Raw genomic sequence first — 20,353 nt, forward strand, 5'->3', positions numbered from 1 at the left:
GAGCAGGTTGCATTTTGGGATATATAGAAGGACACTGCACACTGGCAGGCGTATGCATGGTTTTATAAATCAGAATATGTTTTAGTGCACAGCATGTTCTGCTTCTGTCCACACATACACTTTAAGTATGGATCCTACGTACTGTTTTACTTGTGAGCCCCCTGCTGATTCAAGACAGTAAAACACTGAATGATCAGGTTCACGTTAAAAATCTGTGTTTCTGGGGCCCAGCTGCTCAGTAGGTAGGGCGGATGTCCCATTCACAAAGCCAGTGTCACTGCCGCAGTGGCCACGGTTTCAATTCCAGCCTGCAGTCCTTTAATGCAACTCATCCCTGACAAAAGTAGCGTAATGAGGAGTAAGATAATCAAATTGCAGAAGGCAAAGTAAATGTATCCGTCATGTGTCTGTACATGATAAAAACGTTCTGTGTGACATCAGAGTTCACATAAACTTTTGATGTCTCTGCAGGAAATCCCACATGCACACTCAACAAAGGATTTTTAAAATATAATTTCAGCTTTATTGATATGATTATTGAGTGCATAGCTGGAGACAGTGCAAACAAACTGAGATAATCGATGATACATTTCATCTACAAAGAATCTTTGCAGCTCAGATATCTTCTTTAAATGTGCAAAACTTTCTACATCAAAGTTTGTTTTTCTGACATCTCTGATACTCACAATGATATTTACAATACAGTCTTTTCTCATACAACAAGACTTCTCAAACTTGTTTCTGTATAAAGGAGAAGAAAACCTATGAAAAAATAAAAGTTCATCTCAAACATGAACACCAGATGATGGACAGGAAGCACAGAGTCGCTTGATTAGACCAGTGGTCGCCTTTAGAGCTCTACGGACCTGCACAGTGCAGCAAATTACTTTATAGTACATTTTTATTACATTGATTACATTATTACATTTTTAGTATTCTTTCACTGTTTAAAAAAATAGCTGATGTTTATGCTAACTACATTTTTACACAAAAGAAAGAAGCAATAACCACAAAAACTGATATTTAAAACAGAGTTTTTGCAGCTAATAAAATGACTTATTACATGTTAACACAAGTTTTCCATCTGAGAAAAAAAAATGTTGCCATGAAAAAAAAAATCACAATTGAGGAGTGTAATGGTTTTAAAAAAGCACATAACTAAAAAGGAAACAACTGATCTGGACTGTGATTCTTTATCTGGCCTGGCAGTTCTTGGCTTCTGGAGTTTAGCAGACTGATTCTCTGAGATGTTACGAGAGCTTTGGGATGTTTATCACACATTTCTTCTATTTCCTATTTGCTCCGCCCTCTAACGGGCTTCGCAAAGCTTGTTAGAGGGCGACATGCTCATACAACTGGAGTTACATCCTGATAACTACTATTTTTTCTTAATATACATAATTAGATACCGATATAGTTTATATTTATGTACAAATAAATACAGACAGTGCAGCAGGCGTCATTTATACTCGCTCTTCCACATCCAGTAAAGTTCAGGTTCACTAATCTTCACTGGACGACAGCTGACAGTCTTATCTTCAAAGTGCACGTAGAAACATTTCTGTCATTAATACACATCATTTTCACAAACCACACATCTGCACCAGGTGCATAAATAACCTGAGATCTCAACCCAGCTCCACAAAGTTCCCTAACTACAATAAGAGGAGTAGATTTGGTGTTTGTTCACTATGGTTTATTCAGCAGTTAGATAATAAAAGTCCAACATACGAGTAATTAACGACACGATCAAAGGTCTGACAAGTCAGCTATTATTACTGAGGGTAATTATTAAACAGCTGCCTCACGCCATCCCAGTCCAGTGACTACAATAAGGCACCATAACCTTAAGATCCTCTTTAAAAAGCCTTAAAGCTTAATCCTCTCTTCCTTTAAAGGTATTAAATCCCCTTAATGCTTAAACCTCCACGCCATCAGCAGTGCACAGGCGCCCACTCCTGCAGCAGTCAGAATGTACTTTGTATTAGGTGTCAGGGTGCGACAGGCCATCTTGTCCTCTGAATCCTGCAGTGTCTTCGGCTCTGCTGACAGATCAGTGGGTGTAGACTCAGACGGGTGGTGGTTCTCACTGCAGGAGGTGTTCACACTCGGTACAGTATCAGCAGCGTTGTTGGACAGTGGTGGAACAGAGGTCATCTCTTTGGCAGCTTCGCCGTTGATTTGAACTTGTGGTGTTGAGCTTTGGCCGTTAAGGTTGAGGACAGACGGCTCCTCGGACACATGCACCACGGTCTCCAGCACCGCCTGTGTTCCCAAACTGGGACAGAGAGACTCGTAGTGGTTTTCCTCCAGTTCATTATGGTTCAGAGTGATGCCGTTCTCCTGGCATGGCGGTGCAGACGCTGTAGTCACGGTGGTGGAGCTGACAGTGGAGCATGCTGGAAGCTGGGCAGAGGTCACAGCGTCCGGTGCAGCACCGTTAACTTCCAGATGCTCACTATCACCCGAGTTGCACAGACACACAGAGCTGTCATCACACAGAGAGGCGTCCGTCCCAGCAGCACCAGGCGGGGAGGTGGTCGCTGCAGCTTCTGTCTGTGGGCTGCTTTCAACAACCTGCAGGAGAAATTAATGTCACATGTCAGGTTCATTTTTAAAATGTAGCTGAACCAATCCCTCTCTGTTGTACTGTTAAACACTGCACATTATAAACTTCACAGAGGTAGGATTTATTGAGGGGTGATAGTGTCCTCGGTTTTGCTAACATATGGTAATTTCTGGCTCCAAAAAACAAAGATGGCAACGGCCCAAATGCCAAACTAGTAAACATGAAATCAAACGTTTGGCTGCTGCTCTTTGAGTTAACCGCTAACTGCTATTAGCTGCTATTTAAATCTCCCACTTTGGGTCGTACACATAACACATTGCCATAACATCACACCTGTCCTGCCAACTGTCCTGTTTATACAGACACCGTTTTGGTGCTGTTACTTCCTCTCCTGCCACCTTAAAGGTGAGACAATATAATTCTACGATCATACCTTATATACAGAACAGCCAAGCGGCATAATGGTGCAATATTCCCGCCTTAAGGAGCCAGTATAAAAGGGGCATATGAGTCGGATCACCCTCTCACTCCTCTACAGCGCCACCCTCTCGCCTAATATGATCACTTCTGCCTCAAAAAATGGTGACAGCTGAAATGCTCAACTCAAGACTTCAAAACTGGAGTCCACAAACCAACAGGTGACATCACAGTAGCTTCGTGCAGTATTTTTTCAGTCTGTGCCAAACATTTCACAGTGTTACACTGATTGACAGCTGGCAGCCATAACGCACCAAAAAATACTGAGATGTAACGGCAAAGCTGAGACATGAGAAGGCCGCAAACTAGCAAACATGAATGTAAACTAGGGACGTCAACCGTGAACCACTTAACAGTTAACTGTCGATTACACGTCAGTCTGTAGGTTGATTTTACTATTCTTATCTTAACTGCACCGAGCACCAACTGGGTCTGGTGGGAGCAAGCTAACGGCACCGCTCATATGGTGATCACTGACAGTAACGCCGCCCTGACACAACAGCGTTGCTGTGGAAACACTATGCCTGCCCTCTGGTCTTCCTCCAGGTCACCCCAGTGAGTAAACTGCTCAATTATGAGTCGCTAACTCCCTTTAGCATCATTAACCCTCACTGTTAGCACTGTTAGCACTGTTAGCACCGACAGCAATGTCACCAAGGCTAGCTTTGCCATCATACTGGTAGTTAACAATGCTAAAGGGGTTTGCAGCTCAAAATGAAGCCACTCACTCAGCGGAGTGACCTAGGTGGAGACCGGAGGGCGGCCACCATGTTTCTGTAGTGACACACTCTCACCACTGGGAAGGCATCATCAGTGATAAATGTCCAATGAGGGGTGCCGCTAGCTAGCTAACACCCAACCTGGGTGTGGACAGTGCAGAGCAGCCAAGGCTATCATTAGCTAACGAGTGGAGATCAGAGGGTTGGGCAGTGGGCACCATGTTTCCACGTGTTAATTTCTAAATGATGATATTTAGGTTTGCACCTGTGCAGCAGGAGGTTCAGATGTCTCTTCAGGCTGCAGGACAGCTGCAGGTTTGATGTCCCCAGAAGGGCTGGTGTCCTGGACTGGAGGCCTCTCTGGGGTCAGGGTCAGGAAAGAGGATCCATCGGTCACATCGGTGTTCATCTGAGATGCAGAGGGACTCTGTGGTGGACTGACCTCTGTGGAGGTGGTTGTTGTTTGGAGAAGATCTGGGGACGCAGTGTGTGTTTCACACTGCTCAACAGGACGAGATGGTTGAGGAGCGTCCACAGAGCTGATGGATACCTCTCTGTTTCCTGCGCTCACCTGATCAGGGATCACAACATCATCAGCAGAGACATTCTGGATGTCTGATTCAGAGTTCTCCACCAGCTCCTGGTGAGAATTAGTCTCCCTCTGAGGAGGTGGGGGTGTAGTGGGCTGAGTGTGCTGGGCAGCGGGGGAAGGAGGAGGTGTTGATGGAGGAGGTGCCACTTCAGCCTGAGTGGACTGTGGAGGCTCTGGGACAGGCTCAGGTGGGGAAACAGCCTCAGGAACTTGGGCTGCTGAGCTCTGGGGGGCTTGTGGCTGCACAGGGGGTGAGGCATGGGCAGCTGGCTCTGGAGGAGCTGATGCTTCATCTGTGTCTGGAGGAGCTGATGCTTCAGCCGGCTCTGGAGGAACTGATGCTTCATCTGTGTCTGGAGGAGCTGATGCTTCAGCTGGCTCTGGAGGAGCTGATGCTTCATCTGTGTCTGGAGGAGCTGATGCTTCAGCTGGCTCTGGAGGAGCTGATGCTTCATCTGTGTCTGGAGGAGCTGATGCTTCAGCCGGCTCTGGAGGAGCTGATGCTTCATCTGTGTCTGGAGGAGCTGATGCTTCATCTGCGTCTGGAGGAGCTGATGCTTCAGCTGGCGGAGCAACAGCAGCCTGACTGTTTGCACTACCCTCTGGGCCGGACAGATGACTGGCAGATGGTGCTGGATGGACGTGTGCCCTGACGACAGTTGTTGGAGGAGAGCTGGGATTGGATGAATCTAGGCCAAAGCAAACAATGTTGTCATTTAAATCCATTCTGAACATCACTGAAGCTCCTGAGGGGCGGCTGACACTAACTGTATAGTCATCATTTATCATTTACTGGAGTCTCTGATGTCAGGCACAACAGGACCAACAAACAGACAGCAGAATATTCCCTGAAGGTTTTTGTGACAAATAAAACAAGAGTTTGTTTTTACTGGTAGCATTTAATTAAATAACAAAAGGTGTGTTGTGCACCTCAGGTTTTGCAACCCACAAAACACTTTGTGTGATCGGGGCCTTCTTCAGCCTTCCTCAGCCTCTGATTGGCTTACCCTAACATTCTTACTCTAACTCTAACCAATCCCACTCCTCTAACTGCATTAAACTCTACCCTATGACACAGTACTGTGCACTTGGCTTTCAGACTTACCGTTGTTCTCTTTCAGAGCTTCGTACTCTGCTCTGATCTCAGCTGCGAGTGTCGGCTGCTCACATGCCTCGAGTGCTTTGATGAACTGCTCCGGCCAGTTCTCTCTCCTCTTCAGACAGTCCAGCAGGAGCACCATGCTGTCATAGTTCCCATACGTCTCTCTTTTTGCCTCAATGGTTTCCTAAAATTAGATTTCATAGAAAAAACACACATTTATTAATCAGAGTCATCATCAGTTTGTTGTTAGTGTGCTGATGATTTTACTCAGACTGAGCTGTTACTGTCACCAGTGATAATAAACCTTAGAGTTCATCTCTCAGTACTTCACCAGACAATAACTACATTTGAGCGTTCTTGTCAAAATGTTAAATATCTGTAATTTTGGTCGATATCATCATTTCTTGACTCTCAATTGTTAATATAATTACTGGCTTTAAAAAAATCCAGTTTTGGTCACAACTAATAACAGAGCTCTGCTCCACCTGTTTATACCTGCAGTTACAGTCATGTATCCTTAGTCAAAAAATTACATTAAATTAATTAATTAAAAAATCTGATTAATTAAAATTATATGAATTAATTAAAAAAAACAAACTCATTTTTGTGCGGATGCTCTGAACACTTTAAGTTGAAAATCTCAGAAAGGCGCTGGTGACGTCACTGCCACCCCTTTAGCAAAGCTACTGTCACAGCAAAGACAGAGAAGCTCAGTTTTTGGGAGCAGACCGGCCGGTGGACACTGAATGTTACTGGTGAGTGAGTATCCCCAGCCCCTGCTCCTTGTGTCTAATGAAACTCACCCTGTCTTGAGATGTCAAGCACGGTAGATGGTTCAGTATTTCTCTCACTTTGACCTTGCTCACGATGGTTGGCATATTCCGCCGCAAGTATCCGTTGTACAGCTTGTCGCTGGCGAGTGACATCTGTGAGATAAGGTAGTAAAAACAGAAACAGAGTAAAGACCAAGAGTCAACCTTTGACAAATGAAGCCAACATAGAAGTGCCAAAAACTGCAGTTCTCTGAACGACCACATGAGGCCGGCTCATAGACGACGCATCTCCACTTCCTCCCATTGTACAAAAATGAAAACAGATTATCCCAGGTACAGCCACAGTTCCTGCCAATATAACCATCTGACCAATCTCAAGCAGCGCCATTGATTTTGTGCACGCCAATTGGCTCACACAGCTATCGTTGATGACGTCAAACCCCTTTTTTTTTAACATCAAATTACAAGTTATGACCAAATGTATCTGAAAAACGAACACTTGAACTTCATTAGAACTACCTGTAATGACAGAAACCATCTGTGGGGAAAATTTATTTGGGGTCTTCCTCAGTAACAATCATTTAGTGTCCCTGTTATATGGCGGCTGATCTCATCCTCTGCTCAGACGGTAAGGAGCTCCTGACTGTCATTGTTTTCCCAGTTGGCTGACATTTTCAGTTGCTGTTCTTATTCTTTAAATTAACCACTAACTGCTTCTAGTTGCTATTTAAATCTCCCGCAGTGGGTCGCACAGATGACACACTGCCATAACCTCACACCCGTCCCAGAGACCTGCACAGGTTTGTTTTTGAAAACCAAATCAAAGGTTTAACTTGTGTCACTGACTTTCAAAATAAAAGGAACTGCAGCCTTATAATAGTGATTTAGAAGTCAAAATATGATGCACATCTTTTTCATTTGTTTTATTCTGAAAAAAAAAAATATATATTTTTGTTCTTGTCTGTTGCCTGCCCACGTGTACTTCATTTTGACTCGTACCCACGAACTTATACATGTACATATTTTAACCCTTTACACTGTTTTTTGCAGCTTACCTGTCCGACCCGCTGCAGGACTCTGACCTGTCCTGACAGCTGCCCTGTTTATACAGACATTGTTTTGGCGCTGTTACCACCTCTCGTGGCAGCTTGAAGGTCAGACAACTCTGTTCCCCCATTTCACGATCATACCTTATATATAGAACGGCGAGGCAGCATAATACGAGTTAGATCCACCACTCGCTCCTCCTTAGCGCCACCCTTTTTCCCAAACATGGTCACCTCTGCCTCCAAAAAACCAAGAAGGCGACAGCCGGAATGTCAAACTCAAGACCTCAAAACAGGAGTCCACAAACCAACGGGTGATGTCACAGAAGGTACGTCCAGTATTTTTACAGTCCATGGTGACAAACATTATTTCACTCCTGATACCTGTGCCAGTTTTGCACTTTGTCATTTTGCAAAGTGGTGCTTCAGTAGTCAACGCACACTCCTACATTTTAGTGAACACTTCAGCTGGCGAGGCACCAGAGCCCATTCCCTGTTTCTGTGTTTGTCTGTTACAGCGTGAGATGAGAAAGTACCCAGAAAACACTGAAAGTGAAAGTGACGATCAGCCATGCTGCAGTCGTGGGGGAAATTAAAAAAACATTTCCGCTTCTTTTCAGTTTCAAGAAACATTTTTAAAAGGATGCGTCTCTTTCTCTGCACAGCTGCAGCACTTTTGCTCCTTTTCAAGTGGAGGACGACGCTTAGTCTCAAGGTTGCAGCTGTCTGGTGTAAGAATACGGGCATCCAGCCCGGACTAGTCACTGATTAATCACCTCCAGAGTCCAGTTTAATATCTGAACAATAAATGTGCAACATTAAAGTCTAAAACGCCTCAGTCCAAACACACCCTCACACTCTGCTGCATCTCAGGGTCAAATATAAACCTCAGGCACTCTTTGTTTTGTAATGAATACACCTTTAAACCTTCACCTTGTTTGTACCTAAACAGTTAGGTGGAGTAATCTGTTGACAGGTTCAGTCAGAGGGAACGTCTCCACACAATAATCTGCCATCGCCGGCCACGACAAACCAAGCAGTACATCAAAGTTTAGTGTAAACGTGGGACAGCAGCAGTCTGGAATAAATGTCAGACGCAGGAACCAAAGAGCAAAGTCTTCCTCTCTGTATCATTAGCCTTCAGAGGCCGAGCTTTACCTCACACACACACTCACACACACTCAGGGAGATATTCTGCGTCATGTTTGGGCCTTCACAGGAATGTGGGAAGTTTGTGTGTATTGTTTCCAAGCATGCATTTAAGTGTAAAGTGATGAGGGATTGCAGATTAACAAGACAAGGAAGTTGGTGTGAGAGGAAAAAAAAGCACCTTGACACGAGAGAGCTGAGCCAAATGAATGACCTCTAAACTACCAGGTCAGGACAGAGCTTTCCTCTCCTCTGTGCTCGGCTCTACGAGACTCGGGGTCACATTTCATGCAGAATAGATCCCACAAAACCTCACAGCTCCAACTGCAAGACCTCAGTTAATCTGATTAAAGCTTGTAATGAAGGACAAGCCTGCAGGAGAGGCCCAGAAGTGAAAGCAGACACATCTACATTAACATACTGGCATTTAGAGTAAAACAGCAGAGTAAGCAGGCCGGGGAGGATTTAAAACAGGCTGCACACAAACAGTAAAGACCTTAGAGACTGACACCTGCCTGTAAATGATTAAATTATACCATCAAATATACTTTACAGGCCTATTTAGTGTTAAACATCTGACTAAGCAGGCTGAGATAAATTTAAAAAGGCTGCACACAAACAACAAGGACAATAGAAATAAAATAAAAGCTTATAAATTATTGAAATACATCCTGAAAAATACCTTTAAAGCCTTTTTTGTGTGTAAAATAACTAAGAACATTTAGAGGATTTTAAACAGGCAGCACACAAACAAGAGCCACACAGACCAAATGCTCCAATAATAATAATATATATATAATGACAGACTTATTTAAATGTAACAATGACATAATGCAGTTCTCACCTTTCGTGTGTTGGTGCCTCAGCAGCAGTTCGTGACTCCCTCCTCTCACAAGCTTTTCCTGCTCTCACTAAAACCTGCGCTGTCTTCTTCACACACATCTGCGCAGCGGTTTCCACACGATCCCTGTCCTCTGCTCCTATTGGACGACAGCGCCGTCAGTCAGAGGGTGGACCAATAGGATTGAGGTCAGGCTCTAGAGGAGGCGGGGCGTGCTTAATCTTGACCCTAACCGTGACTTTTGGTGCTGTGTGATGGGATGGCAGCAGAAAGAGATTGGATCTGGACTTGTGGTTTACATCTGTCTCTAATCCCTGATCCTAATCCGTTCACATGGACACACACACACACACACACACACACACACAGGGCAGGGGACACACACATGACACACACAAACATGTGACTGACCATGACATGACCATCACAGCTGACCTCCATAATAATAACATTACATTTAAGAGCTTGAGAGGACAGTAAGAGCAGATAAATGAGGCAAATAAATAAAAATAAAAACAGTTATTCAACAACAGGAAACTGAGGAGCACTGAAGCAGACAGAGGTGAAATGTACCAGGGTTCCTGTAGATCTTTTAAAAGTCTTTTCAGACATTGAATTAATTATATTAGAAAATAAGGCCTTAATTTAGTTTAGTTTATTTGAATTTATTTGCACATACATGAGAAAATACAGGAATAAATAAATAAATTAAAGTTAAAACATTGTGCAGGAGAGGTTGGAATTCAAAAAATGACTCATAAAGATACCTGCCCTGTTATACAACAAAATACATAAAACAAAGTAAATAAAGTAAAGACTGCAGAACTGAACTTGAGTTCCAGACTAAGAAGAAATGAAATAATGTTAGAAATGTACAATTCAGAAAAACATGAACATGAAAACATTCATGTTTTCACATCAGCTACTGTAGTTAGCAGCTCCTCTGTGATGAGTGTCGGAAAAACACAAATTATTTTAACCTGAAACTGCTTTATTCAGTGTTTTTACCGGTTCAAATCAGCTGATCTGTTTGTTTTGGAGAAGAAAAGATCTCTGTGGATAATTTAGATCACAGTAAACCTGAACATCTGGATCAAAAGTTATCAGAGAAACAGGGCAGCACAGATTAGCGGGTGTTGGGCTAGCAGCTTGTCTCTGACATGCCAAACAGTGGCGGAGAAACTGATTTTAAATATGAAACTGCTTTATTGAGTGTTTCACTGATTTAACCCTTTAAAACCTGAGCAACGTGCAATCAAGAAACACAAAAAAAGGCAGTGAGCAACTTTAAAGCAACACTTGCCTTTCTGGAAATGTTACACTTTCATTGTTTAGGTTAAAATGCTATTAATACGCTGATGGCACACTGAAATGTAAGTGAATTCCACCAGAGATAAAAACTCATAATTATACCATTCTCATATGGTTCTAAGTAAACTCTGTCCAATCATTGCATCGGTCCGAATGCAATGATTGGACAGAGTTTTCTCCTGTCCTGTCTGTCTTCCCCACGTGGAGGCCTCCGACTGACCTAACCGCTCGCGCAGCATTATCTTCCTTGCTTGTTGCCAGTCACCAGTACTATCTAACGTTAGCGTTTACGTTATATTATAAAACTCATCAGTCATCACTGACCCTGGATAAGTTTCAAAGCTCTGGGGTTGCGTTTGACTGTGCAGTTATGTTTAGTTTGCTTCTAATATAACATATAACATTTTATATGACAACACAGCATCCAGTTGCTAATGGCTAACGTTATCTTCCTTGTGCTTTTCCACTTACTAGCAACGTTAACGCTACTATCTAACGTTAGCACTGTAACCTTATTCTAAAACTCATCAGTCATCACTGACTCCGGTTGAGTTTTAAAACTCCGGGGTTGTGTTTGACTGTCTTGGTTGTAACTTTACACTCGCTCTCCTCTTCTGTGTATCTAACGTTACCTTGCCAACGCCTACGTCTATCATAGACGTAATAGACATAATGGAGGAGGGGGATGGGACTTTGGAGGGAGGCGGAGTTGTGGATGTTCAATATTTTTCTGCTGTGTGAAATGTAAGAAACATAAGAGTTGCTTGAAATGAAATGACACAAAAATTAGCAAGAAATTAGTCAAAGTTACAACAAAATGTCCTGAAAAATAAATAAATTAAATTTTAAAAATATAATTGCAAAAATGTATACATTTTTCAGGGCTTTTTTTTTTTTCATTTTTTAAAACAATTTTTTAATAATTTCCCCCCTCTCTCTGTTTTCTCTTTTGGGTTATTTTTCTTGTAACATTTTACTATTTCCCTGCAGTTTGCCGGACATTTCTTGCCAAGTTGCTTATTGCCTTTTTGCACATTTTTGAAAGAAATCAAACCAGTGTCTTCAGGCTTCAAAGGTTTTTTTTTTTCCCAACTTTATTTATAGAACATTTTGAACATTTTAGACAAGACAGTGTGGTATACAGCATCAGGTAAAGAAAAAACAGACAAAACATTGATTGTCACATCTGAATGTCAACTCCCTTCCCACCCACCGCCCACAACCCACTGCCAGGCCAATCACTCAAAACCCAAATAAGAGAGAAAGAAATAGATGAAAAGAGCAGTTCAAAAATAGAAATGAAAAAAGTAAAAAAAAAAAAAAAAAATAATAATAATAATAAATAAGTACAAAAGGAATTGAAAAATAATAATAAATTAAAAAAAAATATTAAGGTTAAGGTTATTAAGGTTAATAAAAATAAACAAAAAGTAAATAAACAATTACACATATCAATCCTCCAACTCAGAGGAAAAGTCTAGAGAATGTATATGATTCAGAAAAGGATCCCAAGTAACATGAAATGATTTCACCGAGCCTTTCAGGCTTCAAAGGTTTAAATGTTTGGGAAAGGTGTCTGAATGCAGCACAAGACAGCTGATGTCCGTCCAGGTTTCAAAGGCTTTAATCAGCAGGTCCGTTTGTTTTTTAGAAGAAGAGACCTCTGTGGATAATTCAGCTCCTGCTCAAAACCTCTTGAACAATGAACACTGAAGGACTCCTAACAAAGCTCCAGCTGGTTGCAATGTGCAGTCCTCACCACTAGATGTCAGTAGATGCCCCTACAGCTCACATGCTGGTTCTTTAAAACACCTAACAGTATATAAAACACGACTATGAAGAAGTCCTGAGGCAGCAGAGAGGGGACAGCTTTGTATTAATATTACCTTTGTCCGACTTCTGGGGACAAAGAAAGATTGATACTGCATATGTCTAAGTGGAAATGAGGAATTACATGGAGCCAAAAACTGTTTCAAATATGAGGCACAATTAAAATGAACACATTTGAAAATAAATTGAATCCAGTGAATATGTTATGTTGGTAAAATTATTATCTGCAAATTAACCACAGAAATGTGGAGTATAAGTATACAGAAGCATAAAATCAAAATACTCAAGTAAAGTACCTCAAATTTGTACTTAGTTATTTTTCACCTCTGCTGATGTGATTTGTGTTTTTATTACTATACTTATAGAGATATTTATTTTAGTGTGCAGCGCAGATTTTAACTGTCCTGTGTTCACTGTGTTCTTGTTGAAGTTTATCATTAAAGACTTTCCAATGGAAACAAGATAAGATAAATTTTATTGATCCCACGCAGGGAGAAGTGTAACTGTGTGTGTAAAAGGGTCAAACAACATATGAGGCCATAAATACGTCTGCTACAGTCGCAGGATGTGCTGAATAATAACAATATGAGAGTTATTACTTTAAATTATGTGTAAAACACAAATTACAGCAGCAGAGCAGGAACATGACTGAGTGAACCCATGAGTCAGTGCTCAGCTCTCAACACAAGATGGCGCCACTGACTCACTGAGTCAGGAGGAGTCCACTGTGACGTGATGTTACACACTTTGTATTTTTTAGTAATAAACATTTCCCTTTGTGAAACGAGCCTGCAGTGATGTGTATGAACATCAGATCCGTCTTGTGCGTGACAATAATCTTATTCAATGTAAGAAGTGAGTTAACGACATGAAGAGGATCCCAGTGATCTGAATTAGTGGAGGATTATGGGATGGATAATGGCATCAGGCAGGATGTTAGTTCATTATACTGCAGCTCTGTTAAACAGGAGCTGAATATGTTTGAGCGCTCTGCTTTGTTTCATCCCGTCAGTGTGTCAGTAAACACTTCATCTTTTATGGCTTTATTCATGTTAAATGTTTCGCCTCAAGTCAAAACACATCTCTCTCAGATTTATTATGCAAAGAGGGAAAAATCATCTTTGCTGAATCATGATCAGAGTCGTCTTTGTGGAAAACATTTGGTTTGTTAACAGCTGAGTTGAGCTGCTGCTGTTTGTGATCTGAGAGGAAGCTCAGTGAGACAGAGATGAAACACCTCAGAGAACATGTGTGTTGATTCAACGCCTCAGTTCATGCTTCAGTTTGTGATTTAAGTTTTGGCTTTCTTATACAAAGCACTTCTTCACTGGGTGATCAGAGCAGCTCTGTTTAACCTGGAGTGACTTTACTTTTCTTGTGCTGCTTTCAGACGCCTTTCACGAGTAATTAAACCTTTTGAAGTCCAGGCAAATTGGTGTGATTTCTTTGAAAAAAAAAAAAAAAGATGGGATAAAAGGTAACAAGCAAGTTGGTAAGAAATGTCCCACAAATTGAAAATGAAAAAATAAAAAAATGTAAGAAAATTATTTTTCTTTAAAACTTGAGAAAAAAGACAAAAGGCTAGGGAAAAAATATATTTATAATAATTATTATTAGATATTTAAAATAATATTAAATTGTTTAAATAATTGAATAAATCAATTAAATTAAATTAAATTAATAATTAAAATTTTTAAGCACTTTTTTCCTAGGTCATTTCCTTGTTTGTTTTTAACTTTTTTATGATTTTTTTTGTTTGTTTTAAATTCTCTCTTTTTACCAATTTCTTGCTAATTTTTTGGGTCATTTCTTCTTCCGTTGCTCGCTGCCTTCTACCAATGTTTATAAAAGAAATCAAACCAATGTTTTCAGGTTTCAAAGAGTTAAATCCATGAGCTGTTATGAGCTGTCATCAGGGCCCAGAAGTGATCTGATCAGATTTCTGCTGACGGGTTGGACCAGATCTACAAAAAATTCTGAAATCAGATGAGATCATGTAATCCGGTCTTTGTTTTGATCAGTATCAAACCTTCAGTGTGTGATGTTCAGAGCCTCTGATCCACAAAATCAGGATCATCATGATCCCAGCAGGAAAAAAAACGTAGTAAAACTTTTAAACTGGTCGTAAATAAATACATTTATTTATATTCTGCAGTTGATGTGTTTAACAGATACAATGATAAAGTAGATAAAGTAGATTTGGGTGTCTTTCAGTACAGTAAAGTTAAAAAAAAGAGGATGTTGTCCCCACAGAGTAACCCCCACACATCTGTCAATAACATAAAACATTAATGATTTAAAGTCATAATGGATCTCTGTTTCTGTCTCTCTGGCGGCCCCTCTGGCAATAAGTGGTAACTGCAGTGTGTTTGTTGGCAGACTGACTACACTGTGATGTGGAGTCTCTTTGAGAGCTCTGGTCACCTTAAAAAGTATCTGGATCAGTTTGATTCAGTCTGATGTTGCTTTGAAAAACTGACACAAAAGTAAAATGGATCAGCTGATCCTCAACGGGAAAACATGGGATGTTTTTGAACAACTGGGCCCAGAAGATCTACTTATATGGTTTGCATTTTATAGAATTTTTTTATGCCTCTGTAGTGGCAAGAGCCGCGGCCGGGGGCGTTATGCTCTCAGGTTGTTTTTGTCTCTTTGTCCAGCCGTTCCATTCAACTCACTTTGTGTGTCTGTGCAGTTCCTTTGCATCTTTTTGTGGTGATTTTGAGTCTCTCTCTGGTTGGTTATTTTTGTCTTTTCAATTGAAATTTTGCAGGTGATGGTTGGGGGCCCTGTGCCTACTTATTTAAAAACTGGTGTCTGTTTTGAAAAAGCAAAGAGCAGGAATCTTAGTTTGGACCAAGTTTCTAGTTCACAACTTACTGCCATTTTGAGGGTGCTGTCAAGATGGCGTTCCCCTAAATCATACACGCTGGACTTTTAGGTTTTCAACTTCAAAACTGGATTACTGTGGTTTCTCTTCAGTGCACTTCCCAGAGATCTCCTGTCAGTCAAACTGTGTGGGTGATCGTCTGTGCCGTCTTCTTCTCTGCATTTCTTTTAGTTGTTTCGGCATGTGGGTGGCGCTCTTGTGGCGCTCTTGTGGCTGTTTAGAAAAGCAAACCGGATACATGTTGAATCACTGTTGTGTTCAATCGGCTGTTCAGAGATGTTGATGATTGCTGCTTTTGAGATATTTGATGAAAGCACAGCTCATACTTGTCCTGCAGTCTAGACATCAGAGCGGACGAGACGACAGGTTATAGACTTTTTTTTTTGTCTGTAAGTGATTAAAATGTCTAAAATGTATCTGACTCGTCAGGTAAACTCACTCTGACCCTGAAACCTTTAATAACTGGATCTCACCTGATAAACCGACAGACGGAGGAGTGTTTGATACGAGCAGCAACATATTACAGAATGTGAAGATCAGAACAGAAAACTAATAAACAGCAGTAACGCATCTTCCTGCAGTAAAATCCCTCCTCTGCATCTCTTCACGCAGCTCAGGACAAATGCTGAAACTATTAGCGAGTCCTGTTTTGACTCCAGTCTGCTTCAAACCTTTTCATATCTGGCAGGGCAATCCTTCCTTTGCAGGGAGGAGGATACAAATAAAGCCACAGCCAGAGCCCGAGGCAACTTTAACAATCCATCACGGTTGAGTGAGGAGAAAAAACACCATGTACATCTCAATAAAAGAGCAGGACTGTGCTCTTTCAGAGGCCTTTAGCTCCAAAACTACAGTGCGCTGCTAAGAAAATACTGACATGGAAGATTCTCATGGAGCTCCACGCTAATATTACAGCTCAGGATTTAGTGGAGGACGGATTCAGATCCTCAGTGGGTGTCTGAGGCTTCAGCTCTGAAGGTTTTGTGAATAATAATGTGGGATCACTGTCACACACTTATTAATGGACTTAATAACAGACAAAGAACACTGAGTCGATACAATGATGGCAGTTTGAACAGCTTTTTAATCAGGGAAGATACTCAGACAGATTTCAGAATCAGCAGATGGATTTATTTTTGCTTTAGCTGCTGCTAAAATCTCTAAAACTCCTGCGGTTGGTTCGTTTTCTTTCACACCACAAATGAACCGCATTAGAGTCGGTTTGGAAGCGGACAGAGATCCACCTTTGCGAGCGGTCTCGGTTCAGTTGTTTAGTCCGCACCAGGGTTCGATTGACAGCTTTCACATCAGCCCAAATGAACCGTACTAACAAACGGACCTGAGTTCGTTTTAACCGAACCAAACAGGTTAGGTGTTAAAGCACTGTATGGTTTCAGGTGGTTCCACTTCATTGCTTCTTGGTTCTCCCAGCTCCTGTCTCTCCGTCATCTTTTGGGGTTTCTTGACCTTTGGCGACGTGACCCTGGTTGAGAGGCTCATGAGCCCGCAGCAGCCATCTTCCACTGGTTGTTGTTCTCCAGCGTTTTTAGTAGATTTTTTTTTACTGCGACTTTCTCTGTTCATATGCCTCCTGTCAGCCATCTTCTCTTGGGGCCATCAGCTCAACAAGCAAGACCTGCTTATCAGTTTCCAAGCACAGGGCGATGTCAGGTCTGAATGTGGCGGAGATGCTTGTGGGAAACTTTAGCTGCCTGTCCAGGTCTGCTCTCATTGACCAGTCGTTACCTCATGGTAACACTGATGTTCTGCCCTGTGCACGTCAGTTCTCCATTGATAAAACAAATTGAAAAGCTGCCTCTGGTGACATGGAGGCTTCGTGTTGGCCCCGGCCTTCATGAGGTATTTTTATTCAGGGGAATTAGTCTTCCAGAAGAATCCATAGTCTTAACTTTAATGGTGGTTTCCTTGATGTCAGTGTGTGACTGAAATGTGTTTGTCTTTACATTTCTCTGCTGCTGTTTGTTTACTGCAGTATTTATAGGTTGAACCCCCCATAGAGATCTGACCTTTAACCCTGATGGTGTTGGTGCATGTGTGAGCTAGATCATAGACACTCAGTGGTTCAGGCAGACACAACCTTCATGCACTCAGCCAAGAATCTAATCGAGGTCGAGACTCGTTCTCATAACCCGGAGCAATCTGAGACATCTCTTTACTGATACTCATCCATCCCTGGAAGATAGCGCTCACCAAACACCCCCCACCATCTCATGAAGGGTACGCCCACAGCAGGTATCAGAGCCTGACAAGCACTAATGAAGCCTGTTATGTAACGCAGCCATGATGTTCAACATAATGCTGGTGAAAGGAAATTAAACTGCCTTCAGGGGACGGAGTCCTGAAGGTCCATTTTCTTCTTTACATGTAGGCTTCACAGAGGAGGAGGAGCCTCCTGCTGCGTGCTTGTAGTTAAATATATCAATAAAAGCCGTCTCATCCATCATTCATACAGCCGAGCTTCTTCATATGTTGGTTAAGGGTCAGTCGTCTCTGATGAAGACCGAACCGATGAACTTAAACCAAGATCTGAACTCGCATGAAATGAAAACGGTCAGGTTCAATCAGCAGAAGGACAAAGAAGTGTGATTTGATGCCTGTCTTTTTACAGATCCCCAAAACATTTCCCAAATATCAATAAACTCAGAGGCGATATTTCTCAATATATAGGTGAATCTTTAAAAATTTAAAAAATTTAAAAGACAGACCCGCCTCTCTCTCTCTCTCTGTCTCTGTCTCTCTCGCAAACTCTGACCAAACTCTCATTAAGCGATAAAATGTTTTCAGAAACATATTTCAGTGCACTGTTTGGGTGTAACAGCGAGAGTTCTTGAACAGGAAGTGGACTCCATACTGTTTCCTGCACAGTGAAAACAGAAGCTGTGAATAAGATCAAAAAGTGAAACTAAGCAGCGCTGATCAAATATAAACTGAGGTTCTGTTCCTGAGTTGCTTTTTTCTCACCTCGAATTTATTCAAAAACATATTCAGCTTCCTGTTTGACTGTAATACGAGATAGTTTGTTTACAGCCAGTCGCCATTTTGATAAATTGATGAGTTCGCAATATGTCACCTACCAGCAGGAGCATTAATTGCTCCAGTGTGGTGCAGTGCATTCTGGTAGTTGTAGGTTTTCTACCTCTTGAGGTAAAGCAAATGTCACAGACCCTTTTCTCTGTTTGCTGTGGTCATGTAGCGCCACAGACAATCGAGTGTAATGGAAATACCATCTTTCTTTCCAGCGCCGAAATACTTCTTTAACGGCAACTAAAGACACAGGAAAATAAACAGTTAGTAAATTTCAGATTACTTATTTAAAAAGTAACGTCCACCGCTCGCTGGGTCGTTACTGCAAAACCTCAGCTCAGTCAGTTTGTTTGGCAGTTTGTATACGGACGTTAGCTGGCAACTACAGCTGCTATGGCAACGGTACACACAGCAGCTACTCTGAACACAATCTGGAAATCCATCGGTAAAAAAACGCCAAAAAAAAACACTTTTTTCTTTTCTTCCTTTACCTCTGGAGACACAGCCCGGAGTTTTTCGACTAACGGAAGTGCAGGGGCCTCAGCGATCGCTCACGCCCTTCACTTCCAGCGGTGCCCCCAGGGAATCGCCGTGTTGTTTACAAATACTTCGGGTAGAAAACCAGCAGAGTTTAGCTATATATCACATTTTTCACGTCACTATATCACCGTGTAGACTAATCTGATGTTTGTAAAGTCTATAAACACAATGATTGAACAAACATTACTATTTCTGTGTGCACGTTAGCGGTGTCTGTAATAACCATAGACTGTATAAAAATAAGGTAATAACTCAATAAACGGTCCGTGAATAAAATATTTTTTCCAGCGGATATCTTAGTTACAACATGATTGAGCTAGCAAAGCAGTTTTGTGTTGCTATGTGTGGTATTTATTCAGTTTTGGGAAATCACGATGTCTAGAAAGTATCAGTGGCTGCAGCTGACAGGGACAGTTAGCAAAGCTAACATCAGGACGTCATCTGTTAAAAGCCTCCCGTTGTCGGATACGACATGAAACTACTCCAGTTAGCTCAGTCATGTTGTAACTCAGACATCTGCTGGAAAAAATATTTTTTTTCACGTTGACGAGACAGCGTTTTGGGTGGAGTGGTCGCTATGGACGCGGAGCTTGCTGTTTCTGTAGGTACACATTTCCTGGGGACACCTGCACGTCTTGGCCACGCCCCCTCCATTGTGATTGGCTAAAGCGCAGCATCGTTCAAACTCAAAGCCCCCCCCTCCCCGTAGTCGTCTTTCATACAGGACTGCCGACAGATTCTACAATGTAGATTGCAGAATCTGTCTTGAGAGATTACTCTGAACATCCTGCTACATTGATGTGAATAGTAATGTCCATTCTACCATCAGTGCATTTCTATGGTTTCAACATATCCACTAAATAATAATATTCAAATGTAACCTATCAGAAACATAAAATGTACATGTACAAAAAACCTGAATTTGCAGAGCGTTATATTCGCATACAGTGAAATGAAGATGTAGAATCAGTTTGATCAGTCTTGTCCCATATAATAATGTCCTCAGCATGCTGACACATTAAACTGAATAAACAACTTCCTGTTTTAGAGCGTTTGGACCTGACCTGAGGAGTCCATCAGACAGCCATACAGAGGGGGGGTTGGTGATCTTTACTGTCCCACTGCTGCTCGTCTATAAAGCTATAAATGGCCCGGTCATATGAGCCAGAGTCTGTCACATCCTTTACATGCTTTTTTTAAGGATTAAATGAAAAGCTGGTGAAGCTGCTTTTAAACCTCAGAGTTGTTGCAGTCGGCTGTCAGAGGACACAAAATGTGCCTCAACACTAACCTCTGTTAAAAGCAGGCTGAAAACTTTCCTGTAAAGCCTCTGATTAGGTTTTATCCTGGTTATAGGAGTGTTAGTCTGCAGCCGTGTGTGTGTGTGTGTGAACACATATTTTATCTCTACATACTGTATTTTTATGGACCATTTGAACGACACTCATGTTTTTTTTTACATATACAAG

At 41.7% G+C, this 20,353-nt stretch overlaps 1 protein-coding gene across 1 annotated transcript; it reads right to left on the reverse strand.

The window, feature by feature from the left end:
* Positions 1 to 506: 506 nt before the first annotated feature.
* LOC117266733 (uncharacterized) lies at positions 507 to 9,366 on the reverse strand. Its single transcript, XM_078175374.1, has 5 exons — positions 9,272 to 9,366; positions 6,263 to 6,385; positions 5,463 to 5,643; positions 4,031 to 5,046; positions 507 to 2,577 (listed from the first exon to the last, which is right to left on the reverse strand). Exons 2-5 carry the CDS (start codon positions 6,383 to 6,385, stop codon positions 1,912 to 1,914), a joined length of 1,986 nt encoding a protein of 661 aa, XP_078031500.1. The 5' UTR covers positions 9,272 to 9,366; the 3' UTR covers positions 507 to 1,911.
* Positions 9,367 to 20,353: the final 10,987 nt, after the last annotated feature.

The sequence above is a fragment of the Epinephelus lanceolatus genome, chromosome 15 (genome assembly GCF_041903045.1).
Source record: "Epinephelus lanceolatus isolate andai-2023 chromosome 15, ASM4190304v1, whole genome shotgun sequence".
Classification (NCBI taxonomy): Eukaryota; Metazoa; Chordata; class Actinopteri; order Perciformes; family Serranidae; genus Epinephelus; species Epinephelus lanceolatus.